Raw genomic sequence first — 25,405 nt, forward strand, 5'->3', positions numbered from 1 at the left:
GGAGGCCAATGGTGAAAGTACTAGGTGTTAGTATTTTCGGTGACGAAGATGATAAATGTTCGTCAAGGTGGAGATTGTTGGACGATAGTCAACATAGGTGACTCACATTATGTTGAATATGGAATGCATGAATTACATGTGTGTTAGAATGGTATTTGGTTTCACATGGAGCTTTTACATGTGCAAGTATTTACAAGTCAAAAATGGATGGTAGCCATTTATATGTTTCTAGTTTACATGTACCTAACACACATGTATGCAAGGTTATAAATAGGTGTCCATGGAGAGATTTATAAGTATCCAAGAGTGGGATCAAGTGATCCAGGGAGGATCAAAGTATCACAAAGAGAAAACACAGTTGATCGATAATATCAACGGAGAGTGTGTATTTGTGAGGTCGAGAGTTTTATTCTTGTAAGGAGTGTAAAAGAGTGTACGAGAAACTTAGATTTTATACTAAAATCTAAGGGGCTTGGGTTTGGGTTTAACTCATAGTGTACTTTTTCTTTTACCGGGTTCTTTTATATTATAAGAATAAAGGAGACTCTTGGGGTGGATGTAGGCAGAGTTTGCCGAACCACGTTAAATCGTCGTGTTATCAGTTACTTTATTTGCTTTCTATTATTTCTCGCATGTTTGTCTCAAACTAATTATATCCTCGCTTCCGCTGGTGTGGGTGTGCTAGGCAAATTGTCATAACAGTTATGAAAGTACAAGAACACATCATGAAGAACATAAACATGGTGTATATGTTTTCTTTACGTTATGGTTTTCAGTTAAGCGACAGACTGGTGCGATAAGGATGATGCGGGATGTAGAAGTTGAAAGATTAGTCACTGCTATGCGCTTGCTAAAATCCAACACAACAACAGACTTCATTACTTAAGTTTTTTGATGAGCATCTTCCTAACCTACAAGTGTCACAAACTGAGACATCTGGACCGATTGAAGTTAAATAGAAAGATAAGGATGATGGAGGAAACATGATGTCATCGTTTCTGCAACAAATGTCAATGGCTTATCCTGACCGATCTACTGCAATGCCATCTGTTGGTGGCTTTGAGTATTCAGGTAAAGTCAGTATAATAATATGTACTAATATTCTTAAGTGATTTGAGTTTATATACTCCATTAGTATGTGTAATAGTTTACTTATCTTTATAATATTATATTGGTGGCAGGGAAAACAAGCTTTATTGGTGCTGATAATGTTCAGATGGAGGATTTTGTATGTTCTTATGTATTATTTTAATAATTTTATCTACTGATATATTCAGTTTATTATTGAGGTTTCTCTTATTTATTACATATTTCAGGTTCTAGAAGAGCCATCTGATACTCATATTCCTGGCATTGAAGATTCTATGCAAACTCCAGGGGTACACTGCTCCATTTTTTATTTTTTATTTTTTATTTAAATATTAGACATTGCCAATAGAAACTGCATAATTTTGTCATTTTCTTTTGGTCTTCGAGTCTCCAAGTAACAATAGTGACAAACATTATGAACCATGAACAATTATTTTATTTTGATTAAAAACATTATTATGATTGTAGATAACTAGCCAGAGGTTGTCGGTTGGTATGACGCCTAAAACATTAAGGCTACCAAAACAAGGTGAGATGCTTTTGTCGGTTCATGGTTCACCCCTCGGTGTGTTCAAAGAAAACAACATGGATGCAATACACAGCAAGATATTATTATGAACTATGCTGTATTGTTTCATGTTCTGCATGTTTTTAATGAAGCAAAATTCTCACAGTTAATTTTTGGATTATTAGTTATCATATGCTAGTTAGCTTGGTTTTATTTAATCATTCAATTTTAATCTGCAGAGACTGAGGAAGAATGAGCTGTTGTTTGGCTAAATTTACTTGAATTTAGTTTTGTGATGTACAGAGTTGTATGTAGAATTTTTAATCTAAGTTCCATCAGAGAAATTTTTGAAACGCAATTTACTGTATTAAAAATGATGATTGTTGCACATTGTTTTGTTATCAAGCTACTTGTTTGTTTTGCATTTAGTCTTGTTGCAGTTAAAGTAGAGGTTAATTGGATATGCTATTAAGAATTTGTCATGCTGGGACTTTTGATCTGCTCGACTGGCTCAAGCTCGGCTCGTCTAAATCTGACTGAGCTCAAATTGTCTCGAGCCTAACATATGAAGTTCGAGCTCGGCATGTCTGACTACGATCTGTGCCTATCATCGGTTTTGGCTATCCCCGACTTGAGGTATTGTTGTAATTACTCTCCATTTTCTAAATATAATTCCTTTTTCTAAGTTGTTTAATTCATTATTTATCAGATAACCTCTGAATCTCACCATCATCTAAAGGCTTAGGGTTTGTAAAAAGTTGAAATTTGGGGATACAGTAAGAATATTACTCCGTATAATGTTAATTTTAAATTAGGTTAGTTAATTAGGGTCTGATTGAATTGCTGACTTGCTTATAGAGTAAATTCTGGATATGACCTAAAATAAATTAGTAGGTTCTTCGTGTTTTGGAGGAAGCTTTAGAACCCTAGGTTACTGTCCTGCCTTTCAGTTCTTTTGTGCTCATCTAATTAGCTAATTAGAACACTTATAATCCCTTTTTTTCTTAGATTTATGCTTCCTTGGTTCAATTTCTATTGTACATATAGTTCTAATTGTGTTATTTGAATTCAGTAAATTATTGCTGTGGGCAACTTAATTACAATTTCTGATGCAACCCTACGGTATGTTCCTTCGCTTTTTCACTCCAACATACGTTTGTATATTCTCGATTTGTGCCCTTTGTATATATATTCTGTTAAATGAATACTAGGGTTTATATGATTCAAAAAATTTCGCTGATTATTATACAGTATTGGTTAGAATTAACGATTTAATCTGTCTGTGCTTACATAATTTTTAAATGAGAAGGTCAATTACGTATTACCAAATTTTCATATATTTATATGCATATTTTTTGGGGATACAGTTTATTACAACTAGGTTTGCTTTAAACCAGTTTAACATTTTATAATCATATATATGCTTCAAATCACTATAACATTTAAACCAAATCATTTGCTTAATTTGCTTACAAGTGTACGGGTAAGTGTTGATTGATAAGTTTTCCAAACAAGTATACATAAATAAGCTAATAAATACTAGATATTGTATACTTTACATTTGATAGATAATGGTGACTCGCTATTCGCTAATACAGAAAAAAGTATTTGGATACCGCTTAGTACCAAGCATTTTTATCCTACCATGCTAATGATGTCAGTTTGCTTGTGTGAAAGTTTGTTCATTCTTGAAATTACTAGTATTATGTAGCTATTTACGTTGATATGCCATAGCCGAAGCTGTGATTGAATGTTTTCATACACAAGATGCTAGTTCTGGGGTAGTAACTATTTGTAACATGCTAAAAATCTCATTTTGAAAATGATTGAACGTCTTGATTTTTCTTCTAGATACATAGATTTTTTTGATTTGTTTATTTCCCTACACTTTTATCTGTTATGCATAAACTTTAAAGGGACACGAAGTATTATTCAAAAGAACATGATACATAGATTTTTGATGGCACCAATGAACTTACACGTTGAGAAACCACTTATCATATCTATTATAATACTTTGCCAATAAACGAAGAATGCGTCTGAATAGGTACAGTTTGATAAGATATCAATATCGTTGAAGTTTTAGTCTTTTTGTTAACAAATTTTCGAAGGATTTGCTATTGATTCCTTCTGGTGTCGGTGGTCAAGCTTCATGATCTGCTTTAAGTTTTGAGGACTTTGATAAGTCTTGCTTACTTGTAGTAGATAAATTAAACATTCCTAAAATGAATGATATGTTACATTTACGTGTTTATTTAAGGAAGACTTTTTAAGTAATATGATTTTTCTTGCTTTAGGTTGCCTTCCATCTCGTCTATAGAATGAAGAAAAAGAGAACAGCCACAGCACTCAAAGTTCAAGCTGAAGAAAAGAAACCCAAAATTGAGGTTAAACATGAGACATCTGAAGAAGAAGATGAAGAAGAAACTGAAGAAGTTGAAGTATCCGAATCTGAAGAAGTAGAGGAAGAGGATAATGAAGAAGAAGAAGAATTTGAAGAAGTTGAAGTGGAAGAAGAAGAAGATGAAGAAGAAGAGGATGAAGAAGAAGAAGAAGAAGAAGATGATGAAGAAGAAGAAGAGGTAGATGAAGAGAGTTCTAAAAAGGAGACTCTTAGGAAGCTTCTAGAACCCTTACCAAAAGATAGGATAATTGAGCTCCTAAAAGAAGCAGTATTAAATGACCGTTCGATAGTGGATAGTCTCATCCAAACTGCTGAGGTGGACCCCGCTCACCGTAAAATCTTTGTCTTCGGCCTACAATCTGTGTTTAAAAAGTATGGTGAGATTGAAGAGTGCACTGTTACGAGAACACACGTGAGCTGCACATGGCCAAGGTCACATGAATTGCACGTGCCAAGGCAGTAACTGGAAGTCTGTTTCTAACATACTGCTGCTAAAAAAACGGTTATCACCAATTAGTTAAGTGAGCTCTAATTCTGTTGTAATAGGCAGTTAGTGAATTGTAATCTTCTTTCTCATTCTCTGTAAACTCTTGTATCCAATATGGCAAGTTTCAATTAGCAATGAAATTCTTGGCTCTGTTTCAATCTTGAAATTCTTGGCTCTGTTTCATTGCTAACTGAATGAGATTGGGTGTACGTCAAGATTGAAACAGAGCCAAGAATTTCATTGCTAATTGAAACTTGCCATATTGGATACAAGAGTGTACAGAGAATGAGAAAGAAGATTACAATTCACTAACTGCCTATTACAACAGAATTAGAGCTTATTTAACTAATTGGCGATGACCGTTTTTTTAGCAGCAGTCTGTTAGAAACAAACTTCCAGTTACTGCCTTGGCATGTGCAATTCATGTGACCTTGGCCATGTGCAGCTCACGTGTGTTCTCGTAACAATCCTTCCCCCCTAACACGATTCTTGTCCTCAAGAATAAGTCGACAGAACATCGAAATCTGGAAAACGAATCATAATATCTTCGAGAGGCTCCCATGTTGCATCTTCACTTGTTCCATTAACCCATTGAATTAAGCCATATATCACAGCTCTGTTATTACTCTTGACCATCTTGCGAGCCAAAATTTTCAAGGGAGTGTTAGCTATGACTCCAGTTTCAATTAGCAATGAAATTCTTGGCTCTGTTTCAATCTTGACGTACACCCAATTTTTCCAATATGGCAAGTTCCAATAGGCAGATAGTGAATTGTAATCTTCTTTCTCATTCAGTTTGTTGTTTAGTTGGAAAGATGCATTGTTTAATTGGTTTGAAGTTATTCATATAATTATGGAAATTGTTGAACTTTTTGCAGTTATTAGAGTGCTCCCAATGGAGACACTCCTCCATCTTAGTCCTCATGTGCCACATCAGCACTTCCTTTCCAGGACTAAACCCAAGACTAAACACTCCCAACCATGACACTCCTTCCTCACCCACTAATTAATCAATTGTACAAGACCACTAGCAAAAAGTACCACAAAACTTGCTTTCATCCCGTCTTGAAATATTTCACAGAAAAACGAAATGGAGGGTTGAAGTGTGAGCGGATCTGTGGGCGGATTGCTGCCATCAAGGTCCAACTGGACGCATCTGTGACCGGAGGTCAAGATATGACCGATGGGAGCGCCCATAGATTGCAGAAGGATAACCATGAACTATATTTATCATGGTTACTCACATGGACTATTACCAAAGTCATTAGACATATATCACCATGAAATCAAACCATATATTGAACATATTTGACAACAAATGTTATGCAGGTTTAATATATATCATCTTCTACTTGGCATTTACTATCAACTCTTCAAAGCAATGTTGGTACTATAGCTGAAAGGCACCTCAAATGCCTTGAACTGTATCTAGAATATGTTGCAACTCATGAACAACATTTTCGATATTCATCCTTTGAGATGGCGATTCTAAAGAGCATGATACTCCAATCTTCAGAGTTAAAGCCATACATTCCTCTATAATCTTCGCATTTGAAGGCTTACTTTTCACATCAACAGAATCCTCGTGATGAAAATTTAGAAGTTCTCCATCGATAATATCATTTACATGATCTGGTAAAGCCATGTATGCAAAGTTATGAAGGCTAACACCTTCCTTAAATGTGTTATCTGTCGGCTTTTTCCCGGTCATCACCTCTAATAATAATATTCCATAACTATAGATATCCCCACTACTTGTCATCTCATTCCCAAGGCCATACTCTGCAAGTTATAAACAATTAATATAGAGAAACATCGTGTATTATTATTAAATTAATCAATATTAGTATGTCTACATTACTTTAACTGGAGGTGCATAACCAACTGTTCCTTTAACGGCAGATGAGCTGTTTACGTTTGAATTTGTTCCAACAAATCGAGCTAAACCAAAATCTCCAACATGGGCCACCATATCTTCGTCAAGTAAAATGTTGCTTGGCTTCAAGTCACCATGAACAATTCTTGTTATGGAGTGATTGTGAAGATAATCAAGTGCGCTTGCGACATTGATGAGAATATTTATTCTTTGAACAAGGTTGAGTCTAGATTCATTACTTTCACTTGAATGCACCCAATCATGTAAACTTCCATTGGGCATGAACTCATAAATCAATGCTTTAAAATCATTGCCTTGAAAGTCAACACTTGAACATGAGGTTATTATCTTTAACAAATTGCGATGTCTAATACTCCGCAATACTTCACACTCCGCTATGAAGCTTCTCTCAGCTCCTCGGTTTTGAAGATGCAATACTTTGACCGCAACCAATTTGTCATCTTCACCAAGTGTTCCTTTATAAACAGAACTAAACCCACCCTTGCCAATTAAATTGGCTTCAGAGAAGCCATTGGTAGCTTTCAGAAGTTGGCTGTATGAAACTTTTAAGAATCGCCCATCCATCGATGATGATGATTCAAACACTAGGTCCCTACTTTTCTTTTTACAGAAAGCATACATAAAACCTAATACGGTGACGAGTGCACCCGCAATCAAAATGAATATCACAAAAAGAGGAAACTTTTTCTCGTTATGTTTCTTCGTTTTCGTCTTGTTACATTTGGGTAACCCGAGTTCAACTAAGCCACCACAAAGCCTACTATTACCCAAAATTGAGAACGCACTTGAATTAGCAAACACTCCTACTACCGGTACTTCACCCTCAAAATCATTAAAGGATAGGTTCAAATATTGTAACGAGAACCGTTCAAAGAACTGTGGGATTTCGCCTGATAAATTATTGTAAGAAAGATCAAGCTTTTCGAGTCCTCTCAGAGAACTTAACGATGATGGTATCATGCCTTGAAATAAGTTTCCCTTTAGGGACAACAATGTAAGGCTAGTGCAACCACCAAGGCTAGTAGGTATGTTACCCGAAAGACGATTATCAGATAAATCCAAAGTATTCAACATCTTGAGGTCTCCAACCTCAACTGGAACTGAACCAGTCAAATTGTTATCAGAAAGACTTAATGTTAGGGTTAATGATGAAAGTTGTAAAATTTCTTTAGGTATGCTGCCATTAAGTTTGTTGTTATAAAGAAATAATTCTGATAATTGACGACAGTTCCCCAAGCTTGATGGAATATGGCCTTCGAGTATGTTGGTATCTAAATACAAAGTATCTAACATCGATAGGTTTCCTATAGAAGCAGGGATCGATCCTGAAAGTTGGTTCTGAAATAGACTAAGCAATAGTAGATTTTGAAGGTTACTAATAACAGAAGGTATATTTCCTGTGAACAGATTCTCGGATAATACTAAAGTGGTTAATCCAACCAGATTACTTATCCCCAAAGGGATGTTTCCAGATAACTTATTCCCTCCTACATCTAAGTTTTCAATTTGATCCGAAAGATTACCGATTGATCCCGGAAGAGCTCCTTCAAACTTACAATTAAAAAGATATAATGTCTTTAATTTACTGCAGCTTCTCAAGGAGTCGATAAACTTCATTTCACCAGCTTCTGATCGTCCATGGAGATTGGTATTACCTAAGGCTATTAAAGAAATATCACTTAATTTTCCAAAGTCAATAGTCAACTTCCCTATGAAACTATTGTAACCGATTTCAAGAAATCTTAACTTGGAACAATTAGATATCGAGGGAGGAAGATATCCACTGAGTTGGTTGTCCCATAATTGAAGGAAAACAAGATTTGGGAGTGTTACACCAATGTCGGGTGGAATAGTACCGCTAAGTTGATTCCTAGCCAAGAACAAAGTAGTTAGAAACGAGAGGTTATAAAGGGAACGAGGGATCATTCCATCAAGTTTACACTCTCCAGCCCTAAAAAGTCTTAAACTTTTTAATCTGCCTAACGTGTTGGGAATATTCCCACCCAAAGGATTTGATGTAACTGAGAAATTTCGCATCGATGTGATATTCCCCAAGAAAGATGGGACTCCACCTGTTAAGTTATTTTCGTTAAATGCAACAAACATTAGTTTCGAGAGCAAACTAACCTCCATAGGTATGCTTCCAACTAGCTGGTTTGTACCAAGTAAAAGTGTTTCAAGATTGGAACAACCAGACAAGTTAGTTGGAATAAATCCGTCAAATTGGTTTTGCTCGAGAACAAGGGCGCGTAGTCTGGATAAACGACCCAGGTCTTGAGGGATGGTTCCTTGAAAGCTGTTGTTTTGAAGTACAATTTGACGAAGGAAACTAAGGTTTCCTACATGAGGAGACAAAGAACCTTCTAGACCTTGCGAAATTAGTTGTAGAGCAGTCACTCTTCTATGTCGTTTTCCACATGAAACACCACTCCAATCACAGAAATGGAAAGAGGTGTTCCATGAGTTTAAAACTCCATACGGATCTCGTGTGATCATCTTCTTGAACGATAACAACGCCATGTGATCGGTCTCGTTTCCATCTGAAGCCGAGATGGTGGCAGTCACAAGAAATATAATAATAAAACCAGAAAACAGGAAAGTAATAATATGAGTGAAATTTACTAGTAAGTAAGATATTGGTTTCCTTGAGTTCATTTTTTGATCTGATCAAAATAATTCATTTGTATTAGCATCCCCAGTTTATTGCTTTTATATAGATAGATATATTAACGTACGGTGTATGATACTGGAATACAAGGATTCATGTACAAACTGATTTTTTTAACAACAAACACACACTCATATATTCACGATGGGACTCGAAATAACAACCTCATATACAAATTGATTGAGGAGACTAGTTAATTAAACGTCTTAGTTAATTTACTTAAATAATAAAAAGGTTTTAGTAAGAAACAAATAAAATAAAAAAATTATTAGTGGATGCTACGTCATACTGACATCATCATGACGTCAACCGATTAGTATATATAATTATAATAGTAATAATATTAATTTCTATACATCTATATATACATTTATACATTGTTATAAAGTGTGTGCTAATAATTCGGCGTGCCAATTTCTTAATTAATCTGAATTGAATTTGCACACGTGTCAATTTGTCAATTAAAGTGAATTAAATTTGTACACGTAAAATGTATTAAATAATAATACATAGTATTTCTCAATTAAATTTTTATATAGATTGAAATTTAGCTACCATAATTATCATTGAATTCAAAGATATTTATAAATTCTTATACAATTACACATACATTTCATAATAATAGAGTAATAAATAATAATTAAATCTTTGAAATCTATTATCACAAAAAATCAAATTTTATTCAACCAACATTGAACATTATCACAAAAATACAGTTTGTAGTATCTTTAATTAAATTTGTGAATTATGAGTTTTATTATTAAACGTAGTAACATTCATAACCATATAAATATATAATAGATTGACTAGCCAATATATTTAAATCTAATATATTGATTTTATGTTTTAATTATTATTCATTAAATTTAATATATTAATAATTAAAGGCTGTCATATTTATATTTTTAAATAAAAAATTTGTCACATAAACGAGCTTATAATAATATGTGCGTTAGTATTCAATACTAATGTTTTTGATACAAATATTATTAGTAATAAACGATTTTTTCATTGTAATTTGTATTATATATTTGATAAATATCAATAATAACGTTATCGAATACCAATTTATACATCTATCTTGCAATGTAGAAGCTCACATTAGTATTCAATACTAATGTTTTTTATACAAATATTATTAATAACAAGTGATTTTGCATTGTAATGGTATTATACATTTGATAAAATTAATACCAATGTTATCGAATACTTCCTCCGTCCTAAAAAAAACTGTCACATTTGACTTTTCAAAGTCTTTTTTCATTGAACTTTCAATTTCAATTGCTTTGTTTGTATTATAAAGTACTTCATAAAAGCTATAGCAATGAAAATACATTTAACTCAATCCATTCATATAATTTTCATCAAATATTATATCATACAAACAATATTATTTAAGGTCAAAGTTGATAAAGATTGACCTTAAAAGTCAAAGTGAGACAGTTTTTTTTTGTGACGAAGGGAGTACTAATTTCAATAATTGCCGTGAATTCGTAAAACTAGTATATTAATATTAATATATATATTAATAGAGTGGAAATAGTCAATTAATTAGTATAATATAGTAATAAAATATTAATAGACTGGAAAAAGTCAAACGATTCATATATGCTGAGACTTATTTTTCCACATAAAGTTATAAACTTGAAGGTGACAATCAAGTATACAAACAAATCCGGTTACGCATTCTTAGCCTTAAAATATGTATCGCAAGGCTTTAAGAAAACAACTACTACTATTAACACTTTAATACTACATTTAATCAGAAAATGTGTCTTTAAGTTTAATAGAAAAATGTAAGAACAAGTCTTCTTATCAACTCAACATCAATGTTACGTTTCCTGTAATGCATCTTGTTCTTATTCCTTAGTTGTTTGATTTTAGTGGTGTTGTTGATAATGTGTTATTAGTTGGTAATTATGAATAAAATTTCTAAATAAAGGAATCCTCTTAGGCTGAATGTCTTGGGTTATTGATCAAAACACTCATTTTTCAAACGAACTATAAGTCCATAATAATTCTCCTACAAAAAAAGAAAATTGCTAAAATGTCATCGCAAGTCGCAAGGTGTCGTGCAAGCCTTGCGACTTGGACCTTGCGACTTGCTTCATTTTTTTGAGGAAATTTTGTAAACTTCCACACGTCATACCTTTTGACTCGTAGCTCCGATTTTGGCACCGTTCTTTAAAATCGTGTATTTTTTTGGAGATCTATCCATTAGCAAACGCCGAAGGAGATTTGTCTAAAAAAAAGTTTCAAAATTCGGCCTCACAGACTTTCACTTATGGCGTTTTTGTTGTTTTTTACTTTAAAACGCACTTTAACCGCTCAAAAGTTGCTATAGAACATTCTATATTGTGATTCGTTAATTCACCACCATTATTGACTAAAGCTATAAGAAACCCCTCAATCAATTTGAACTACATTACACAAATCGAAAAATCATACACTTGTACACAAATATCACTATTCGTACTACGCAGTCATTTTTAATAAAAATTGGAACTTTGGTTTTAATAAAAATATCTAGATCTCTAAAAAATTACACACCTTCAAAAAACGGTGCTTAATGCGAGTGACGTATTAGAAGTTATCTCGATTTGAAAATTGTCAATCACGCCCGATCGAGCCCAGTTGCAAGGTCGCAAGGCCACCTTGTGACCCGCGATTGCACGGTTGCATGACCAAGTCGCAAGGCTTGCAAGGTACCTTGCTACTTTCGATGATATTTTGGCAATTTATTTTTTTAGGGAGAATCATTAAAGTTCGTTGGTAAAATGAGCATTTTGGTCAATAGTCCCTGAATTTCCATCGTTTTCGGCTCAAATTTTTATTGATTTAGGGCTGATTTTTGTGCAGTTTATGTTTATGTGCAGATATTTCCAATCTTTTGGGCACATTTTGCCACTTTTTTTGAGCAGATTTGTATTATGAATCATGATTATTGCAATACTTAAGTTAATGTAAGTACTTTTATTTTGCTTATATAACTGTGCTTTTTTTATTGGTTATGTTTTCTTGTTTGTTTTAGAATATATACGTGCAATTTATTTTTCCCTCAACACCACAAATTTCTGGATCCGCCACTGTATCCATCAGGTAAAATGTAAATCCAATTTTCAACAAAACAAGTTTTTACAATAAGTATTATACACACTTTTTGATGACTTTTCATATTAAGATTTTTTTGTATAATCAAGTCCATTAACTCCCAATCAAACATGGACTAAACACTCTTTTGTTTTAATGACTTTTTCATATTGAGTTTCTATTGTTAAGAATTTAACGAGTATTTAAATTTAATTTAAAATTAAACTAAATTAAATTTTACTTTTTTTTATCATATATGGTATATGGTATATGGTATATCGTATATCGTATATATACATAATAAAATTATAATCTGTATTTGTGTGTATTATTTGTTGTATACTGATCCCTTAAGCCACTCGATTTAATTCAAAACACACCGGGTATTAAATGCAATGGTGGTTTGTGAAAACGCATGTGTGAGTGACAAATGAGAGTATTCAATGCAGTGGCGAAAACAGGAATTTTTTTCACCCGGGGCGAATTTTTTTTTAAAGCGTATCAATTTGTTTTTGGTAAAATATAGAGGTTTTGGGGGAAAATATGGTGATTTTTGAGCAATATGTGGAGGTTTTTGGGCAAAATATGAAGGTTTTGGGGCAAAATATGGTGGCTTAGGGGCAAATTTTTTTTTCTACCGGGGGCAAAATCGAAAAACTCAAAATTTTTACACTAAAAATTGCAAATCGACTGGGGGCATCTGCCCCCCTTGCCCCATGCTATTTCCGCCACTGATTCAATGTCGAAGTACTCGTTAGAAAAAAGAATGTTATATAAGTTTAGAGGTGAAAATATATATAAATTCTTGAATTTTATTTTTCATGTTATTCGTGTATATTTTCCTTCTAAAAAAATTGATTTTCTTAACAAAGTGTATTCGTTGAGAAATAATGATTTCTGAACAAAGTGTATTATTTTCTATTTTTTATTTTTTTCTATTAAAAAGTGTAATTATTGAAAAAGCTAATAGCAATAAAAAACCAACCAAGTAAAATATATGTTTCCTATATTAATTATTAAAAAAATCTACTGATTTACAATTGATCCATTTTTTGTTCTTTTTGTTCCTATCTCATCATCAAAATGTAACAAATCAAAAAATAGTTCAATTGCAGTTGGTGACACCATTAACCATTATAATAGCAGTTGGTAACCTTAAATTCACTACTTTTTTTACTTGTTACAATTGAGAATGTTATTTGTGTGTATGTTCACTCGTGTCATCAATTACTCACTCGGAACATGTGAAATAGAAACCTCACCATCAATAGTGTACTAACATGACTTGTATTTTTCAACCGGGAGATGATGTTTACATCCGGGACAAAAACTTACAATTCGAGAGATAAAGTTGAAAATTTAACAAATCATCATCATCATCAGTTTTCCAATCTTGAATTTCCAACGGATAATCATCATCATAATCAGTTTTCTAATTTTGAGTTTCTAACAAATAATCATCATAATCATATAAAGGAGAAGTAAAACAATTTCATTTAATTCACGTGGTTATGAAGACATAGAGATGAAGATTTAACCAATATGAAAAAGATGTGCGTTAGTGATACATATATAATAATTTTTAATTTAATCTTAAAGAGTAAGAGTAAAATAGTGATATTACTAAAATATGGATTTTCTTGCCAGAGATAATTACGGAGTAAAAAAGGGAGTCTGTTAATATTTTAGTGGAGGTCTATGTGGAACGTCAAGTCATTGAGTGAATAAAATTGAGTGAAATATGGGTGAGTATAGTAAGTATTTCTCTAACTACAAAATAAAGTAGTAGCATACTTTGCGTAACTAAAATTTTCAAAATTCGAAATTTTTTTCGCATCTGAATCGAATCGTACGCATTATGCACACGGCACACAATAGCTCTTAGCCAGCCATAAACCTTCTAAAAGAAACCTTACACACAACATAGTGACATACAAAGTAAAAAGATATAAATGATAAAATAAATTCATCTTAGTTGACCTTATCGATTACTCCATCTAATCATCATCATCATTTTTTTCATTATAGAAATAAACTAGTTGTGGAGCCCTCGCTTCGCGCCGGGGGCTTCGTTTTAAATGCGAGTTAAAAAAGTCTTAATCTATTTTGTAAAAAATAATTTTTTTCGACATCTAACATTGAAGGGTTGTTCATTTTGTGAAAGTTCCTTCTTTTAACGTTCGTTTTTTTTTTAAAAAAGTTAGTTGATCTATTTTGTAAAAAAGAATGTTTTTCGATATCTTTTGGTAGTATTGAATGGTTGTTCATTTTATGAAAGTTGCCTCTTTTATCGTTGAGGAAGAAAAGAGAGAAGAAAAAAAAGTTAGTTGATTTTTTTGTAAAAAAAATAAAAAATTTCGACATCTTTTGGTAACATTGAAGGGTTGGTTCTTTTACGAAAGTTGCTTCTTTTATCGTTAGGGACAAAAAAAAAGGAAATGACGAAAATACCCCTGTTTACTATTGGTGAATAGTGAAACAGTGTTTTGTCTATTAGTATATAAACTAGTTGTGGAGCCCTCGCTTCGCGCCGGGGGCTCCCGTTTTGAATGCAAGTTAAAAAAAAGTCTTAATCTAGAATTTTTTTCGACATCTAACATTGAAGGGTTGTTCCTTTTGTGAAAGTTGCTTCTTTAAGAATGTTTTTTCGACATATTTTGATAGCATTGAAGGGTTGTTCATATATATATATACAGGGCCGGTCCTGATTATTCTGATGCCCAGTGCGATGAGGTAAAAAAAAATGCCCCCACTAGTTAAGTACTTAATTTTTGTAAGCAACCATTATACTATTTTGACAAGTTTTAGTGTATATTCAAGCTAAACGATTAATTTACACGTCGGCTTTTCAAAAAAAAAAAATTACACGTCGATTTTATTACATATATTTAAATTTACATATCATTACCTGATGCTATAAACTTCCAGTTAACATCTACAATTACATTGCATCTTTTAAAAAAACTAAAAAAATATATGAACATAAAAACTTTCTAATTAAATTAAGAAGCTAAGTTCGTAAAGTTAGCAACCATGTAAATTATATAAAAGCTAGTAGGATTTTTCATAGATTTTGATAACGCAATCGATTTTGACTTTCATCTTTTGATATGTCAAGTTTTCTTTATAAAAAAAGATCAGTAAGTTAATAGTACTCTGACATATTATTTTTTTTAAATACAAATATTTGCTTTTGTGAACATTTGAGACAATATATATTTTCATAAACTATAGGTAGTATACTTTTTATATGTTACTCCGTATATCTTATATATGCACGTAAGTTCATGAGTTTTATTTTTAACTGATAAAAAAATGTTACTATGAAATTATAGTACGGAGTACATTTATATTCTTTATTACTGGGGATAATAAGTACAAAGTAATAATAATGTAGGGTTCAATTACTTATGAAATGATAAATATAGGGACTGAATTGTATATATAAGGTATTAATAAGGATGTTTGTGATAAATAATGACAGACCCAAAAAAGTTGCTGTAAAAGAAACGCTTTTCAGAAATCTAGAAAGTCATCTTCTACATCCCTCTTTTTCATCCACCCTACCTCCATTAAAATAAATTTAAGCTCATATTCATTTATATCTTTAATTTTTAATTGTTAAAATATGATGGGATAATCCACGTTTTCTTGAGTATTAACGTCAGTTAAGAGTATGAAATTGTCGAAAAATCATCTTACGCAGCGGACTGATGCCCCCTAACAGTTTGATGCCCAGTGCGGTCGCATTGCTCGCTCCTGGTCAGATCCGGCCCTGTATATATATATATATATATATATATATATATATATATATATATATATATATATATATATATATATATAAGTCTAAAGTGTTGATAATACCAACAAGGTCCGTATGTGCCTAACTGGGATTAAAATGTACTTGGACATATATATATATATATATATATATATATATATATATATATATATATATATATATATATAAGTCTAAAGTGTTGATAATACCAACAAGGTCCGTATGTGCCTAACTGGGATTAAAATGTACTTGGACCGATTAAGGCTATCGGTCCAATAATGGCCCAAAAATGAATGTGGTGGCCCAAAACCAGAAAGTATTGGCCCAAAAAGTCTCGTTTCTAGATTTCTCCTCTCCGTTTCTCATCTCTTCCACCCAGACTCCATAAAAGCAGGTACAACTTATTAGTGTGTAAGCTTGAAGAGGATTCCAATTACGATTGAATTTTTTCTTCTGTCCTCTGATTATTAAATCATGATTCTCTTTCTCTTAGATTTTCAAGCTTTAACAGTTTATGTATTATAACAAGAATCTCTACAAAGTTGTGATTTTTGTGGTTTCAATGTATGCGACTATGTTTTGGAATGTTGAATTATGTTATTCGGAAAAACGTTTATTTTAATTAGTCAAATTCACGATTGATGATTTTGATGTTAATAATGAAAAAGTTTGTTGAACACGTCGATTTCTTTGGCTGGTCATCAGTTATTAGTGTAATGAATATGTAACCCTTTTGTGAGCACCAACTGCTTGATGAAATTCCCCAATGAGACTTTGATTTTATTTGAACCTCTTAATTCAGTTTAGCATTCAATATTTAATGTGGGTCGTTTCTTGTTTTTTGTTATTTTATCTAAATTTAAATGCTACGTGTTATTGACATGACTGACCACATCATAATTCAGGTTGCAGACAATGGAAACTCTGATCCTTAAAAAGTTTGTAATATAGTGCCACTTAGAATTATTCTACCTAATATTATTGGTGTTGTTTTGCTGTTTTGCTTGTTTCATATACCAAATTTTTATTTTCTGATAATATTAGCTGTTCATTAAGCTTATTGCAATGCAACTTTGTGTTTCATATAGGGTACTTACTTGAAATACATATATCGTTTATATCTATACATAAATAATTTCAGGCTGACCCATTTGGCACCGAACCAGTTCTGACCAGATGCCCAACCTGCATATATTGCCACCTTAGTGGCTGGTTCACCCTCTGAAATATGAGTGCAAATTTACTTAATGGGTCCCTTCATTTCCCTTCGATTTCCACAACCCATATGAATTTCGTCACCATTTCTTTGTCCCTAAATTACAAATTCCATCTGTATAAAAAACCTGGAAGATACACCGTACACGGTTACCTGCAGTTCAACAAGTCGATTCAAAAGAAATTCATCAAAGCCTAGAGGAAAATTTAGAGGCTCAAGAATTGGTTCGAACACTGTTGAAGAATTTAACGATGACAAGCCGTTGCTATCAACACTGAACAAGTATGTCAACACTGTTTTCTTCTGTTTGAGGAGCTTGACACGTCTGATAAATGGTTACAATGTCTTGAGGTTACCCTTTTTTTTGTAAAAATTTGGAAACTTGTTTAGATTTTAGGTAGGTAATATATATTTATTAAAAGTGTGTTTGGTACCTTTCTTTGTGTATGGGAATGCATACATTTCTATGTTTATGGTTTATAAAGTGTGTTCAAAATAAGAACCTACCAGCTTAAAAAATAATGATAAATAAAAATAAATTTTTTTCCTAAAAATAAGCTAGAACTTGAATGCGGTGTTAACTAACCAGAAGTGCTTAATAATCTATAAACAATTGATATACTGTATATCATGTTTTGCCATCAAATATTTGGTAGTTTAATGTTGTGTTAGGTTTTGACACTCATGTTATTTGCTTATATTGTAGACTGCAAATGCAAATATTTTGGATAGAGATGGTATTGTCCCTAAATAAAAGATTCTTTCTAGAAGCTTTGGAAGCACTCTGGTCTTCACGAGCTGATGAAGACGTTATTACTACCAAAATTGATCCAAATATGCCTGCATATATGCCAATTGAAACGACTCTCAAATCGTCTCTAAGAGATGCACTAGCCGCGTGTCCGTCCCCTCACAAGGTAAAGCAATAGACTAACCTGGTATTTCCAGGTTTTAATTCAAAATCATGGTGGGATATATTAGTTATCTATATTTTAAGCTTATATGGGGGACACAATTTCATTCTCTATACGATGTGAGACGGTTTGTTACAAACTCCTCTGCTTAAATTCCCGACGTCCTCGTTAGCATGTGATTAGAAGACATGTGGTGCATATTTTAAGTCTAAGAATGCATGGACAGATGTTTTTGTGAACTTAAAAAACTGTCACCTTCAAGTTTGTAGGTTAATATGGAAAGATACTACTATAGTAGTTGTCTTCCTAAAGTCTTGTGGTGCATATTTTAAGGCTAAGAATGCATGGACAGATATTTTTGTGTACTTAAAAATTGTCACCTTCAAGTTTGTAACTTAATGTGGAAATATAGCAGAATGCAACAAACGTGTTCTTGGATTGATAAAATATAAAAGCAAAAACAAATGAGGATAGAAAGCTAAAACAAACTTATCTTTGTGAATTATTTTGATCATATTCAAAAATGAACTCAAGGAAACCAGAATCTTGCTTACTACATTTCACTCATATTAATACTTTCCTATTTTTTAGTTTTATTATATTTATTGTGACTGCCACCATCATCTCGGCTTCCTATGATGGAAACGAGACTGATCACATGGCGTTGTTATCGTTTCAAAAGATGATCACACAAGATCCGTATGGGGTTTTAAACTCATGGAAAACCTCTTTCCATTTCTGTAATTGGAGTGGTGTTTCATGTGGAAAACGGCATAGAAGAGTGACTTCTCTACAACTGATTTCCCAAGGTCTAGAAGGTTCTTTGTCTCCTCATGTAGGAAACCTTAGTTTCCTTCGTCTATTTGTACTTGCAAACAACAGTTTCCAAGGAACCATCCCTCAAGAGCTGGGTTGTTTGTCCAGACTGCGTGTTCTTCGTCTTGACCGAAACCAAATTAACGGATCTATTCCAACTAACTTGTCTGGTTGTTCCAATCTTGAAAAGATTTTCCTTAATAGAAACCAGCTAGTTGGAAGCATACCTAAGGAGGTTAGTTTGCTCTCGAAACTTACTTATTTTCAACTTGACTATAATAACTTAACTGGTGGAATCCCATCTTCCTTGGGTAATATCACATCGATGATAAATTTCACAGTTGCATCAAATCCTTTGGGTGGGAATATTCCTGACACCTTAGGCAGTTGGAAAAGTTTAGGAGTATTTCAGGTTGGAGGGTGTAAACTGGATGGAAAAATCCCTCGTTCCCTTTATAACCTCTCGTATCTTACTCATTTGTTCTTGCCTAAGAATCAACTTAGTGGTACTCTTCCACCCGACTTTGGTGCAACACTCCCAAATCTTCTGTTCCTTGAATTATGGGACAACCAACTGGGTGGATTTCTTCCACCCTCGATATCTAATTGTTCAAAATTAAGATCACTTGAAATTCTTAAGAATAATATTAGAGGGACGGTGACCATTGACTTTGGAAAATTAAGTGATATTTTTGTAATATCCTTGGGTGATACCAACCTCCATGGACGCGCAGATGCTGGTGAAATGAAGTTTATCGATTCGTTGAAAAACTGCAGCAAATTGATGTCGTTCAGTTTTTATAATAGTAGTTTTGAAGGAGTTCTTCCAGGATCAATTGGCAATCTTTCGAAACAATTAGAATACCTAGTTGTAAGAGGGAATATGCTATCCGGAAACATCCCTTCAGAGATAGGTAATCTGGTTGGGTTATTCACTTTAGATTTATCAAGAAATCAATTCACAGGAAAAATACCTTATGTTATTAGTAACCTTCAAAATCTACAATATCTTGGTCTAGACCAGAACCAACTTTCAGGGTGGATCCCGGATGCAATCGGCAACTTATCGGTATTAAATACTCTGTATTTAGATACCAATGCACTTGAAGGCCATATTCCATCACTCCTGGGGAGGTGTCGCCGATTATCAGAATTGACCATTTATGACAACAAACTTAGTGGCAGCATACCGAGAGAAATTTTACAACTTTCATCGCTAACGTTCACATTAGATCTATTTAATAACAATTTGTCTGGTTCAGTTCCAGCAGAGGTTGGAGACCTCAATATGTTGAGTTATCTGGATTTATCCGATAATCGTTTATCGGGTAACATACCTAGTACCCTTGGTGGTTGCACTAGCCTTACATTTTTATCCCTCAAGGGAAACTTATTTCAAGGCATGATACCATCGTCGTTAAGTTCTTTGAGAGGACTCGAAACGCTTGATCTTTCTTATAATAATTTATCTGGTGAAATTCCACAGTTCTTTGAACAGTTCTTGATAGTTAAAGCTAAGGGGTATAAAATACTATTAAATTTTACAAGGAAATACTATTAAATACGATACAATTTTACACAAGATATTCATTTATTTATTGAATGGATATACTTAAACCTTGCTACAACACTTATAGGCAGTGTACCTAATCGTACAGTAGTGTAGTTTTTAGTAAGTCCGGTTCGTTCCACAGGGAAAATCTTTTAATCAAAGCTTAACGCTATATTAGTTTAATTTATAAAAATACAAATATATATATATAAGTAATATTATTATTATAAAAGGGGGTTTTTTTACCGTTTAATGACCGGTTTGTCGATTTTAAAACTTTAGTCGCAGTTAAAACCAAATGTAAAATATTAAATAAATAAAAGACTTAATTTAAAGCGTAAAGTAAATAACGATAATGAAATTGCGATAAATAAGAGTGCGATAAAATAAACTTGCGATAATTAAAAAGTACGATAATTAAAAGTGCAATTAAATACAATAATAATAAATAAAAGTGCTATAATTAGAAGTGTAATTAAATATAAAATAAAGGAAATTAAATATGAAATAAAAGAATTATGCTTATTTAAACTTCCGTAATCATGATGTTTGACGTGTTGATTTTAGTTTTATGCCCATGGGTTAATTGTCCTTTGTCCTGGATTATTTAATATGTCCGTCTGGTTTTTGTCCATAACAGTCCATCAGTCATAAATATAAAGTGCGAGTATCCTCGTCAAATTATCCTTATACCCGAAGTTAAATATTCCAACTAATTGGGGACTTAAACTGTAACAAGATTTTAATACTTTGTTTAATAATTACACCAGGATGTCGACTGAATGTAACCCAAGGTTTTAATACTTTGTTATCAATTACGCCAAGTGTCCTTGTACATAATTTCACCCCTGTTTTAATAATTATAGTGGCTATTAATCCATTCCCGTGTTCGGTTAAATGAACGATTATTCGTACATATAAATATCCCGCCCATCGTGTCCGATTGAGTGTATATGGTTATTTATAGGGACGTCCAATTGTGAATCTTTATATTAAAATTAACAAACTATCATTTAGTTAAACAAATATAAAGCCCATTAATAGCCCATAGTCTAATTTCCACAAGTGTCGTTCTTTTGTCCAAACCCCAATTATGGTACAAAGCCCAATTACCCAATTTTAATATTTTTAGCCCAACATCATGATTACTTCGGATTAAATAAGCATAATAATAACTTAGCTACGAGACATTAAATTAAAAAGGTTGAACATAACTTACAATGATTAAAAATAGCGTAGCGTTACACGGACAGAATTTCGACTTACACCCTTACAACATTCGCTAACACACCCTTATTATTATAAATTAAAATTAAAATTAAAATTATAATATAAATATAAATATTATACGTTGAATGAGGAGAAGAAAAAGATGTGTGTTTTTGCGTCCAAAACTCGCGAACTTTATAGGACAGGCCTGGAAAAAGGGCTCATGCGATCGCATGGGCTTTGCCCTTCAAGACCATGCGATCGCATGGCCAAATGGGGAGAGCCACATTTGGTTGTTTTCTTCTGCCGACGTTTATTTAAATATAATATAATATATATATTAATTTTAAGAATTAATTATATATTATATTATATTCATATGCATAGTTGACTTGTAATTTTTAGTCCGTTGCGTCGAGCGTTGAGAGTTGACTCTGGTCCCGGTTCCGGATTTTCGAACGTCCTTGCGAATAATTTAATATCTTATACTTTGCGTTTTGAATCTTGTACTCTTGTAATTTTGAGACGTTTCTTATCAATAATTGGAACCTCATTGATTGTATTTTGTACTTTTGAGCTTTTTGGTCGTTTGCGTCTTCAATTCGTCGAATCTGTCTTTTGTCTTCACCTTTTATTATTTAAACGAATATCACTTGTAAATAGAACAGTTGCAACTAAAAGCTTGTCTTTCTTGAGGGATAATGCTATGAAATATATGTTCGTTTTTAGCATTATCAGTTCTCGTTACAATATTTGAACCTATCCTTTAATGATTTTGAGGGTGAAGTACCGGTCATAGGAGTGTTCGCTAATTCAAGTACGTTCTCAGTTTTGGGCAATCGTAGGCTTTGTGATGGCTTGGTTGAACTCGGTTTACGCAAATGCAAGGAGACGAAGAAACATAATGGAAAAAAGTTTCAACTTTTTGTTATTCTCATTTTGATTGTGGCTGGACTCGTGAGCATATTAGGTTTCGTGTACGTTTGTTGTAAAAGGAAAAGAAAGGACCTAGTGTCTCAATCATCCTCGATAAATGGGCGATTCTTGAAAGTTTCATACAGTCAGCTTCTCAAGGCTACCAATGGCTTCTCAGAAGCCAACTTGATTAGAAAGGGCGGGTTTAGTTCTGTTTATAAAGGAACACTTGATGAAGATGACAAAGTGGTTGCAGTCAAAGCATTACATCTCCAAAACCGAGGAGCGGATAGAAGCTTCACCTCTGAGTGCGAAGTATGGCGGAGTATTCGACATCGCAATTTGTTGAAGATAATAACCTCATGTTCTGGTGTTGACTTTCATGGCAATGATTTCAAAGCTTTGGTTTACGAGTTCATGCCCAATGGAAGTTTACATGATTGGCTCCATACAAGTGTACATGCCTCTAGACTGAAACTTCTTCAAAGAATTAATATTCTCATCGACGTCGCAATTGCACTTGATTATCTTCACAATTACTGCATACCAAGCATTGTTCATGGTGACTTGAAGCCTACAAACATTCTACTTGATGAAGATATGGTGGCCCATGTTGGAGACTTTGGTTTAGCTCGATCACTTGGAACAGATTTAAGTCTAAACAGCTCATCGGTCATCAAAGGAACAGTTGGTTATACACCACCAGGTAAAGTGATAACATATACTAATTTTTTTTAATACACTATTATTCTATTGTAATTGCTTCTAACTTGCAGAGTATGGGGTTGGAAATGAGATGACAAGCAGTGGGGATATCTATAGTTACGGAATATTTTTATTGGAAGTGATGACTGGGAAAAAGCCGACAGATGACACATTTAAGGAAGGTGTTAGCCTCCATAATTTTGCTTACATGGCCTTACCAGATCATGTAAATGATATTATCGATGGGGAACTTTTAAATCTTCATCATGAGGATTATGTCAATGCGAGAAGTAGGCTTTCAAATGCAAAGATTATAGAGGAATGCATGGCTCTAACTGTGAAAATTGGAGTATCATGCTCTGTTAATTCTCCATCTCAACGGATGAATATCAAAAATGTTGTCCGTGAGCTGCAGCATATTCTTGATGCAATTCAACGTATTTGAGGTGCCCTGTTTTATCCTTTTATCGATTTGTTACCGTAGATTATCACTAAATGGTTTGACTTGATTGGTGTATGTATCTTTCAACTTTTCAGATATAGTACCAAGATTGCATTGAAGAGTTGAAAGTAAATGCCAAGTAGAAGATGATGTGTATTAGACTTGCATTATATTTTACTATCAAAGATGTTCAATATATGGTTTGATTTTATGGTGATGTAATATAATTATATGAGTTTGGTTCTGTAACAATTCAAGGAGTATCACATTGTCTTGTTTGATTTCATAGGTGATATAATTTTTAGTATCCTGGTATTGACGTTTTTTCATGGAGAAGGTTAATATTAAGGATGACAACGGGTGGGGAAAAAATCAGCGACCCGTAGGTATCCGTACCCATGATGGGCGGGTATATTAAAAAAAATTCACCTGCGAGCGAGTACAGGTAAAATTTTGTATCTGTTGGCGGGTCGCGGATATACCCGTTAACCCACGAGCAGTCTAATAGGAAATATTTGTGATAGAAGTTGTAAACAGATGTATTAGTGTATGATAGAATATACTTGTAATAGCATCGTAATAGGCTAATAGCATCGTATATTTTGGTACTTGGCCTCAAATCACAATTAAACATAACCTATCCACGAATGGTACATGAATTATATGTATAATAAAAAAATCAATACTATATGCAGTGACGGAACTAGGATTTTTTTCATCGGGGGCAAAAAAAAATATAAAACCGTAGTAATTTTTTTGGCAAAATATGGAGGTTTTAGGGGGGAAAATTGAGGTTTTTAGGCAAATTATAGAGGTTTTTGGGCAAACTTTGAAGATTTTTGGGCAAAATTTGAAGGTTTTGGGCAAAAGTTGAAGAATTTTGGTCAAATTTTGAAGGATTTGAGGCAAAATATGTAGGTTTTGAGGCAAAAAAAAAAAAATATCTACCGGGGACAAAGTCGAAAAATCCAAAAATTTTACACTGAAAATTGCAAATCCACTGGGGACGGGCGCCCCACCCTGCCCCAAAATAGTTTCGCCCACCGTCAACAAAGTTAGACAACACACAAAACATAGAAAGAATAGATATGTTGCTGCATTAGTCAAAGAGTACTAGTCCAAGCCATGATAATTAATAATCCGGTTGATCACTTGTTTCCCGGTCAAAACTGAAGAAGCGTTTAAAAAAGGTAACAGAGTATAAATCATAGCAGATGCAAATCCTTATCAATATGAATTTATTAGGAGGTTTTCGGAGGACGGGTATTTTTAGTCTAATGTAATGGGTCTAAACGGATTATTGTGTAATCAATTTCGGATTCTTTCTAGGCCACCCCAAGATTCATTTACAGAAAATTATTTTATAAACTACAAATCATCTCTTAATTAATTTTATTTAAAAATACAATGGTCAGCCAAATAACTTTTAACTCTACAACTCTACAATATTAAGTACGGAGTAGAAAGTATTCTTATAGTGCGTTTGATTCGTGGGATTTCGTGGTATTTGCATTTCAAAACCCATGAAATCTCATATTTGGTTCAAGTATTTCAAATGAGTAGTGATTTTAAAATCCCATGAACATGAGATTTCAAAATCCTTAGTATATGTGAGGGATTTGAAATCCCATGAACATGTGATTTACATTTACGTTTTAAGGTTTATGTTTACGTTTTAAGGTTTACGTTTACGTTTAAATTTTAGCTTT

The 25,405-nt window shown here is 33.1% G+C and overlaps 3 protein-coding genes across 4 annotated transcripts in view; 2 read left to right on the forward strand and 1 right to left on the reverse strand.

Moving 5' to 3' along the window:
- Nucleotides 1-25,405, forward strand: part of LOC139864887 (uncharacterized) — a 38,181-nt gene that overhangs the window by 2,556 nt on the left and 10,220 nt on the right. The gene's annotated exons all lie outside the window — the stretch shown is intronic.
- Nucleotides 5,835-9,040, reverse strand: LOC139863249 (uncharacterized). Its single transcript, XM_071851888.1, has 2 exons — nt 6,355-9,040; nt 5,835-6,276 (listed from the first exon to the last, which is right to left on the reverse strand). Exons 1-2 carry the CDS (start codon nt 9,038-9,040, stop codon nt 5,897-5,899), a joined length of 3,066 nt encoding a protein of 1,021 aa, XP_071707989.1. The 3' UTR covers nt 5,835-5,896.
- Nucleotides 18,560-23,982, forward strand: LOC139864889 (uncharacterized). Its single transcript, XM_071853453.1, has 4 exons — nt 18,560-20,380; nt 22,373-23,255; nt 23,326-23,700; nt 23,792-23,982. Exons 1-3 carry the CDS (start codon nt 18,581-18,583, stop codon nt 23,697-23,699), a joined length of 3,057 nt encoding a protein of 1,018 aa, XP_071709554.1. The 5' UTR covers nt 18,560-18,580; the 3' UTR covers nt 23,700; nt 23,792-23,982.

This window comes from Rutidosis leptorrhynchoides, chromosome 8 (genome assembly GCF_046630445.1).
Source record: "Rutidosis leptorrhynchoides isolate AG116_Rl617_1_P2 chromosome 8, CSIRO_AGI_Rlap_v1, whole genome shotgun sequence".
Lineage (NCBI taxonomy): Eukaryota > Viridiplantae > Streptophyta > Magnoliopsida > Asterales > Asteraceae > Rutidosis > Rutidosis leptorrhynchoides.

Excerpts from the sequence above, each read along its gene's own strand:
- LOC139864889 (XM_071853453.1), top strand. The coding sequence starts at position 18,581 with ATGAACTCAAGGAAACCAGAATCTTGCTTACTACATTTCACTCATATT. Across the intron at positions 20,381-22,372 it reads TCTTTGAACAGTTCTTGATA|TTCTCGTTACAATATTTGAA; the intron begins GTTAAAGCTAAG and ends TAGCATTATCAG. Across the intron at positions 23,256-23,325 it reads AGTTGGTTATACACCACCAG|AGTATGGGGTTGGAAATGAG; the intron begins GTAAAGTGATAA and ends TCTAACTTGCAG.
- LOC139863249 (XM_071851888.1), bottom strand. The coding sequence starts at position 9,040 with ATGAACTCAAGGAAACCAATATCTTACTTACTAGTAAATTTCACTCAT. Across the intron at positions 6,277-6,354 it reads AGTTGGTTATGCACCTCCAG|TTGCAGAGTATGGCCTTGGG; the intron begins TTAAAGTAATGT and ends ATTGTTTATAAC.